The sequence below is a fragment of the Podarcis muralis genome, chromosome 2 (genome assembly GCF_964188315.1).
Source record: "Podarcis muralis chromosome 2, rPodMur119.hap1.1, whole genome shotgun sequence".
Taxonomy (NCBI): Eukaryota; Metazoa; Chordata; class Lepidosauria; order Squamata; family Lacertidae; genus Podarcis; species Podarcis muralis.
The window spans coordinates 31279905-31288990 of NC_135656.1; the positions used below are offsets into that span (position 1 = coordinate 31279905).

At 48.9% G+C, this 9086-nt stretch overlaps 1 protein-coding gene across 2 annotated transcripts; it reads right to left on the minus strand.

The window, feature by feature from the left end:
* Positions 1-153: 153 nt before the first annotated feature.
* SYNGR2 (synaptogyrin 2) lies at positions 154-6141 on the minus strand. Of its 2 annotated transcripts, none has more exons than XM_028715571.2 (4): positions 5958-6141; positions 3765-4002; positions 1947-2086; positions 154-1373 (listed from the first exon to the last, which is right to left on the minus strand). In XM_028715571.2, exons 1-4 carry the CDS (start codon positions 6063-6065, stop codon positions 1173-1175), a joined length of 687 nt encoding a protein of 228 aa, XP_028571404.2. In that variant the 5' UTR covers positions 6066-6141; the 3' UTR covers positions 154-1172. The 2 variants fall into 2 exon arrangements, with proteins under 2 accessions (XP_028571404.2, XP_077780243.1); XM_077924117.1 differs by lacking the exon at positions 5958-6141 and adding an exon at positions 5510-5782.
* Positions 6142-9086: the final 2945 nt, after the last annotated feature.

Sequence of the window (9086 nt, forward strand, 5' to 3'; positions counted from 1 at the left end):
TTTCTGTAGGTGCCAAGACCTTACACCACTGCTTTGCTACAGCCAGCATAATTATTTTCCCACAGCTAGCCCTCAGTCACATAGCTGGGTTCACACATAAACATCTCCCCTGAAGCCATGGGGAGGATGTATAATAAAATCTCGCATTCCAAGTGATGGGAGTGACGAGGTTTATTTCTGCCATGATACAGATTTAGAACACTTCCCAAATCCTCAGGTAGCTTCCCATGTAGGTGAGTTGTCTCCTGTTACGCCCCACACAACAGGTACAGTTGGGAAACCAACCTAAGGAGGTAGAGCTTTCCCAGAAAGGCTTGTTGGGTACCCAGGAAAGTGTGGCAGTTTATAAGTTTTGTGCAAGTGGGCTTCCTACCCCAAGAAGCAAACAGTAGTACCTTCACCCCACCCCAGCTATGTTTCTTCACTATTAGTATATCTGTGCAGAAAGGGAGCTGGTCCCCTCCCATCTTGAACTAGGACTGAATTGAGGGAGGGAAACAAGACAAGGCACACAGGAAAAATTCAACATTGCTCAGTCCAGCACTTTATATACAAATTGTTATTTTTTAAAAAAAGAAATGAGGGGGCCTTTAGGCCTAAGCTTTGGCATCATGTCCATCCAGCAGCAAGTGAAAAGCTGTAAGGAAAGCACTGCATCCGCACTATCCTATCTAGAAAGGCAGCACCATAGGAGCCATGGGAACTGACCCCCCCCCACCCCACTCAGTGGCTGGTATGAGTCAAGGATGTAACAGCATCTGCACAAAAGGCACAAAGTACTTTGGCCAGCAGCAAGGGTCCCACTACAATAACTGCAGTAGGAAGCAACGTAACAGGACGCTTGCCTTAACTGCTGGATGAAATCTAGCTCCTGTTATAGAGTTAGCTGAATATCCTCTGCGTATTTATTTTTTTTGCAACTATTATGCCTTGCACGTCACACACAGGCCAGAAAGAAAGCCTCTCACACCCCTGAGGGGGGAGCGAAGTATTTTCTGCAAGGGTAGAAAACAGCAAGGATACCCCAGAACCCAATGCACACGCACACACAAAAGTTAAGCTGTGGCATTCTTACTCTTCACAGTAGATGCCTTTCCCCAACCCAAGCAAGTGAATCAATTGCACTTAGGTGGCTATTCCCCATGAGCTGCTTTAAACAGTGCTAGTAGCAATCAGTACACAGGGGGAGGCTGGTAGCCTTCAGAGTCCTCTCCGGTGCGAGGAGTGAAGGGTGGCTGCTGGTAGCTCTCATGACCAACATTGGGGTAGCTTGAGTAGGGGGGCACAGGACCTGGAGCTGGGTCAACGTAGCTGTGGTCAAAATCTTGCACCCCCATGCGGTAGCGCTGAAGTGCAAAGGTGATCAGGAGCCCCTGTGGACAGAAACAAGCTATTAGCTCTGGCCGGCAAGGACGAGGATAGGTCTGTGAAGAGTTGGTCACATGCAACAGCCATTTATGCAGCCATTCCTCTAAGGTATTTTTCGCTCTATAAGACGCACCTAGTTTTTAGAGGAGGGAAACAAGAAAGCAACGCAAAACCTCTTGAGCGAAGAGGCAGGAGCGCTCCCGCTGCGCTCAAGAGGCTTTGCGTGGCTATTTCTGAAACCAGGAGAGCAAGAGGGATCGGTGCTCTTCTGGCTTCAGGGATAGCTGTGCAGCCTGCATTTGCTCTATAAGATGCACACACATTTCCCCTTACTTTTTAGGAGGCAAAAAGTGCGTCTTATAGCATTGCTTTGTTTTGGATGGGAAGGCCAGGGAAATTCTAAGGCCACCTTGTGAGGCAATGCCAGAGAGATCTGAGCTGGTTACTTGTTTTGAGCTCAGTTTAACAGGCTTTGGCAAACTACTTATCAGTTTCATAGCCAATCCCCAGTTCAGGGCTGGCAGCCTGCCTGACTTCAGCCTTGGACTTCCTTGGGCCAGAGAGAAACCCTCACTCACCCATGAGAAGATGGAGAAAAAGCTGAAGGCAATTGAAGCACGGGCAGAGTCGGCGCCAATCACTACATCTTTGGGTGGTGTTGATGCCCACTGGTTTGTCAGCACACAGAACCCAATAAACCACAGAAAGGCCCAGAGAGCTGCACAAAGAGAAGAAAATATATTTAGAAAGAGTGGAAGGGACTGGGTGACTTATTAACAGAATATGAAGGCCTACGATAAGCCCTGTTCTAAGGGTTGTATCTGATGCCGCAGCTTCAGTGCTAAAACAGACTTCTAGGCAGGCGATACTCCCAGCTCCTGAGGCTTGGGGACCCCCGGGCTGATTTTGGGGCATGCTGCAGAAGGAGGGGAATGTCCCATTCTGTTTGCACAGCATTGGATACAACTGTCTCTATTTCTTCTTGCTTACCTGCTGGTTATTCTGCCAGTCTTCAAATTTAACAGAAGCACAGGAAAACAACTTTGTCAGTGGCTAAATTCCTTTTCCTGGCACTCAAGTGTCGGAAACGTATAACTGAATGCTTTGATGTGGGTTATCTGTGAGAGGTCTAGTACTGTGGCCCTACCTTATTTATGTACCCCTATGATGTTATAGTTTATAATTATTGTGTAATGTTTTATTTCTGACTATCGGTTGAATAAAGGAAATTGATTGATAACAGAAGCACAGGCACCCTTCAGCTGATGTTACAGGAGAACAACTTACCCCGGCCTGGTGTCCTCCAGGTGTGCTGGGACACCTCCCACTAACCGCAGCCAGAATGGCCCATGGTCGGAGATAGTTGGCAATATCTGGAGGGCACCAGTCTTGGGAAGCCTGCAGTACAGAGCACTATCGTTCTGCTCCTGCTATCAACGGGCTACAACTATATGATAAAATACCTGCCACTTGTGCTCTGGTTATCAGGAAATCCTACGGCTCCTCCAGACAACTTGTTTAATGAGCATTCTTTCCAGCTTGCTTGCACAAAAGCTTCCCGGCTTTTTGTCTGATCGTTACTGAGCATTCATTTATAATTTTGGGGGGCAGTTATGTAACTATGAGCATTCATCCTGATTTGCCTGTGGGAAACGTCTTCCTGTTAGTCATTTGTTTATCTCACCCTTTTCAGTGCATCACACTTTTCCCCCATCGCTTTCCAAACTACATAATTTGTTTAATGGATTTATTGTTTTAGGGCAGCGAAGCACTTTAGATTTGCAGATTTAAAGTGCTTTGAATTTCTGGTATGCACTTGAATCCCTCCCACAAAGTATTGACAGTCTGGAGGAGACCTTACACTGAACAAAATGGGCATATTCTGCAACCGTCTCAGAAGGATGTGTGGGCCAAGTTTTGATTACAGTATTAGTTAATCTAGGCAGAGGCTTGGAATGGGAGTCCAGAATCTCCTGTTTCTCAAAGTAGAACAAACGCTATCTAGAAGCCCCCTTAAAGAAACGTGTGACATTTTTTTCAAGGTCTTAAGGCATGTGGCGTTTACGTCAGGGAACAAAGGGGCACCCATTCAATGGTGTCTCCTCCTTGCCCAGCACTAATCTTTACCAATAATATAGCATCCCAGTGTTTTTAGGAACACAGGCAGTCTCTCCTGGAAGACACTTTCATTCAGACAAAACAAGCCCTCGCAGGCAGCAGGCCAGGGGAGCTGAGCTGTTCCAGACTCACATCATACTGAGAGCAAAACAAGGGAAGGCATTGTCCAGCTCTGCAAAGGGGGTGGGGAAAAGAGAGGAGGAAGAGAACATGTACAGAGCCTTGCCCTCCCTCCCCACAAGGACTTGTTTCATGTCACACCTCCCAATAAGAAATACCTGAGAAGCCCAGGTCAGCCATAACGAGGTACTTGCGATCAGTGGCATTGCTAATCTGTGGGAAGTAGATATCCACCATCAAGAAGAATACACAAGCCAGGAAGGCAATCACTCCGATGCCAATGCCGTAACGGCAAGCATCCTCACTGTGGTTGAAGACGCAGTACAGCTTGTCGGATGAAGAATGGTTGGTGTAGCCTTCACCAATGATGCAGGAGAAAACAATGAGTGCAAAAATCTGCAACAACAAAGGTGAGGTGCTTCCGTTAAGGCACAAATCAACCATGATTTCATTTATATCCCATCTCTCTGCCATCATGGAACCCAGCAGTGTACATGTTCTGAGGTGGTCACCCATCCAGTTACTGACCAGACCTGCTTAGCTTCAGCAAGTTGGTGGCCTCATGTGCTTTTAACATCATAACTCGGGACCACTAAATACCGAAATCCCACCTCTATACAAAACATTACCCTTGCAAGGTCCCAACCTGCATCTTTGTGCACAGCTGAGAAATGCGTTGCATTCATTCTGAACAAAGTACGGAGCAGCAGAGGCCTCAATAGTTCAAGCCTCACCCTAAGGAAAAGAGGAGCAATAATTATAGCTGGGTGCTAGACATCATGCCAGCTGAGATAAGGAGTTTTGTTTGAGACCCCCTGGCACTGGAGATCAGTGAATCCCAGAAAGAGAACCATACAAATGGCTAAGGAGCCTTCCCTCTTGACGTGTCAGACAAAGCCGCTTCAGGGTTCAGACAGATCTTTCCACCTCCCCAACTAATTTTAAAGCTGTCATTTTCTCCTCACCAGTAACAAGCTGCTCTCAGCCACAGGTCAAAAATCAAGCACACCTGAAGTGCACTTGCTCACCTCTCAAGAAAATGTCTTTCAAATGAGGAAGGCAGGACTCAGGCATGTTAACCTCTGCTAACATGACATGATTTCCTACATAACTCCAACCCTCCGTGTCTGCCCCCTCCCATTATAAGTACCTGATAATACTTTTAGATTGTCCTTAAGGAGTGCCATTATTGACAGAATTTCACATCACCTCTGGAAGATGCTGCTTAGAACCCTCACTGAAAACCAGAAGACTAGAAGCATAACCCTCCCTCAGAATGTTTGGAGCAGAGCTTCCCAAACTTGGGTCTCCAGCTGGTTTTGGACTACAACTCCCATCACCTGTTATCAGGACTAGTGGTCAGGAATGATGGGAGCTGTAGTCCAAAACAGCTGAAGACCCAAGCTTCTTGGGCTCTTTTGGAGGAACCAGCCATGAAAGGATCTGTCTTACTGGGTCTAGCAAAACTCGGGAGCCAGCTGCTTCCTAAGCAGTTTCGCTCTTCCTTACTGCCAAGCAAATACGTACTCCATATATCTGAAGAGTTTCTCTCAATCTGCAAACGCTGCCCATAGGGAAGGGCGTTCCTCTTTGTGTTACAGACCCAGAAGCCTTGAGCACCCAGCTCATCAAAAGGCAAGGAAGGCAGCAGCCTAGCTCGGCTCAAGGCCTATCAGCTGACAGCCATATGACCAGGCTGCTTTCTCCTCAAACAACCCGCAATACAAAGCGGTGGACTTTATTCGGCAGAGTTGCCCAATCCTAAGCAAGTGAATGGGAGCGAGGCAGCGGCCGGAGGCGAGCCAACAACCAGAAGCGGCCCCTGCCCTGTTCGCACGCGCGGGGCTCCCCACCGGTCGAGAGAGACGGGGCGCAGCGCGGGAGACGCGCCGCCAGGGCGCACCTGCCGTCTGTATGCGGCCTCGGGGGCCGAGAGCTGAGGGACCCGCCACTGGCCCGAAGTGGATGATTTCCAGAGGACTTGGCCACGCATCTTCTTCAGAAGCGGAACAACAAGGAGAGACTCCTCCTAGCCGACGCCCGGGGCCTCCAGCAGGTGTCTCCATTCCCGACGGCGCTGCATGACACTGCATTGCTCCGCCTCAACTACTTCCCCTCCTAGGGCGCTGCTGTCGGTGGCAGGAGACACGGCCCAGGTGCCTAACGGCCCCGCCTCAGCCACGCCAGCCTCACCTGGGCCACTAGCTCGCCCTCCTTCGCGGCCAAGCGCAGCGTGGGGGCGCGCGCGCGCTGACTTGCCCGGGGTCAGGAAGGAGCCGGGCGGCCTCTGCAAAAGTTCAGAGCCCAACTTCCGCGCTGCGTTCCGGGAGCCCCGGCCCGACGCCACTCACCGCACTCAGAATGCGCGCGATGACCTGCGGCTGCTGCAAGAAGCGCCACGGGTCGAAGGTGCCGCCCGCCTTGGCAGCTCCGTAGGCACCGCCGTCGCCGCTCTCCATGACTCAGGCGCCGCGCTCTGCTGCCCCGCTCCCGGCCCGGAACTCGCGGTGCCCGCCTCGCCCCGACTTGTGTTTGCGCGTCCGCAAGCCCCGCCTTCCCACTCCGCCCCCAGGGGAGGAGAGCCGACCCGGGACCAGGGAAGCCACGAGGGTCGCGCCCGCCGGGTTTCCTGCCTGGAGAGCGGCGCCGGCTTCTCGTGCTTCAGCGCACTTCGCAAGCTGGGTTTCAGATTTATGGCCGCTTGGAACTAAGGTGCAAGCCGTACTTCAGGGATAGAGGGTCTCAGGCGGGCCCGGAGCTTTCCCCAACCTACAACCCAGCCCAGGGTACACCCCTCCTCACCAGCGCCGTTTCATATCCTCTTAGATATTTGTTTTTTGCTCGCTCTTTCAACTTTGACAATGCCTCTTTGCTTCTCTGGATGGAGGACAGAGACCCCATCAGCGCTATGCGTTTAAAGCTGTATGCCACTAAAGAACCCCCTCCCCCCAAAAAAAATCCTGGGAATTGTATATTAAGAGTGATGGTGGAGGTTAGGAGACCCCCTTTCCCCACCACTAATTCCTAGCATCCCCTAGAATAGAGTTTGAATGGGGATTGTAACTTTGTGATAGGAAGAGGAGGTCTCCTAACAATGCTCAGCATCTTTAACGGACTACAGTTCCCAGGATTCTTTGGGTGAAAGCCACGACAGCTTAAAGTGCTATGGCGCTACTTTACACGGATAACGCAGATGGGGTCAGAGTGTCGTGTGCGCAAGTAGAAACTAGTCTACCGTACAAAGGAAAAATAGAAAACCGTATTTCAGCTTGTCTCTGCCTTAGATCTTATTTTGGTGTACAAATGCATGAAAACGTCAGTTCCTCATTTATACTGTTCCATGCAAAATAAAAGACTGAGAACTAGAAATAAGGATCTGGACAGCAGCTTAAATCTCGTACTGCATGCAGTGAGTCTTGTTGCAGGCACATTCATTTAAGAAACGAGGCAGACTTTACCCCTCTCCCCTCCCCGTCTTGTACCCTCCCCAAATCTTCTCTGGAAGGTTGGGGAAACACCTACGACAGATTTAGAAAGTGCTCAGGGGAGGGGAGGGAGTGAAGTCCCTTTGCACTGGCAGTAATCCTTGTGCTAACAGAATGCAACCCCATACATTTTAAGCATATGGCTTCTCCTAGAGAATTATGTAGGGCTGCCATACGTCCAGATTTTCCCTGACATAATGGGATTTCAAAGGCAGAAGTGACATGGGGGGATTTCTGCAGTAGTACAACAGCATCTGGAGACCCAAGGTTGAGAAAGGCTGGAAGAGATCATAGACGTGGGAAGAGAAACCAGACCCAGACAGTGGGATTCCCCCCAAAAAACCATGTCAGTGGAAGTGTTGCACAAAGGTGCTTTTCCTAATCTCTTCCCATTCATAGGCCCTTTCAAATGGGTGGGGGGAGAATTCTTAAAACGGTGCACAGGATGAATTGTTTCTGGGAAGCTGAAATGCTTTCTCAGACAGAATGTTTGTAATAGTGCAGTGTTGAATTCCACCCCGAGTGGAATTCTTGAGGCAATCAGACATCACCCATGCTTGCAAGCTAAGAGACCATTTCACATAAAAACAAGTAGCTTTGTAAGTGTTGCATTTCTTTTCTTTGTCTGTGTTTGTAGATTAATACCATTTCAAAATCGTTTTGAACTTGTCTGATTTATGGCTATTTAGTTCACCTGATGGGGAGCCCCCAGTGGACTTCAGGCTTGCACTTTTACGGAGGGCAGTAGGATCCCTGTTAGAGAGTGTTGGGGTTATACTATAAAAAACAACCCCTCCCCAAACAAAATCCGAGTAGACCACAGGAAGACTTTATTATGATTATGCTGCACCTTTTTTTTGCACCACAGAGGTAGCTGAAAGTAGCATAGATTCATTGTAAAAACCAAGCTGTTGAGAGGTTTGCTCTGTGAAGGATGAAACGGATCTAATTTTTATTTTATCTTTAAATTAAAAATTGAAACTTAGAATCTCCTAATGAGCTACAGTCCCCTGAACTAGAGTGACAAAAGGAGGGAGTATTCCATATGAATTCCTTGGCAGAGAAAAAGAAGATGGGGGGGTGATAATTGGGTGGGATTAGTACAATGGATGGAAAACACCTAGGAAATCCAATTTCTTGCCACAGCTTTGTCCAAAAACAACAACGGAGACAACAATCATCACTGTCCTAAATCCGTCCTAAATCAGAGAAAAAGAGCTGAATGTGCTATTCAGCTCTCAGAACTGAGGTTTTATCTGCACAGTCCTGACCCATTTGTTTGTTGAAATATTTATGTCCCACCTAAAATTCCGGAGGCAGATGAAATATGGTCTTAGCTGCCCTAGGAAACAGAATCAATGTAAGTAATGTCTGAACGATGCATATAAAACAGCAGTGAGGAACCTGTTGTTGGACTCTGACTCCCATCACTCCATCCAGGTTTAGTGTCACAACAGGGATGATGGGAATTGTAGTTCCCCCACCTTTGACAGAAGGCCAGAGATCTCATTTGGTGAGGAGGAACAAGAAGCTTTATCCAGCACTGGCCCAGTACAGGGAACAAAGAATAACCATTCAGTATAGAGTAGCCCAGCCTGGTCTCTCAGTAGAAACATGGCTAGTGCCAGAGGTTGCCATAACCCAGACTCCCTAAGCCCATTCACCTCAGAGCCATTGCTGCCTTCTTGACCTTCGTGAGAGCCAGCATGGTGTAGTGGTTAAGAGTGGTAGATTCGTAATCTGGTGAACCGGGTTCACATCTCCGCTCCTCCACATGCAGCTGCTGGGTGATCTTGGGCTAGTCACACTTCTTTGAAGTCTCTCAGCCCCACTCACCTCACAGAGTGTTTGTTGTGGGGGAGGAAGGGAAAGGAGATTGTTAGCCACTTTGAGACTCCTTTGGGTAGTGATAAAGCGGGGTATCAAATCCAAACTCTTCTTCTTCTTCTCTTGGCATGGAGACCAGCCAGATCAGAGGTAACGGGGCACTATATT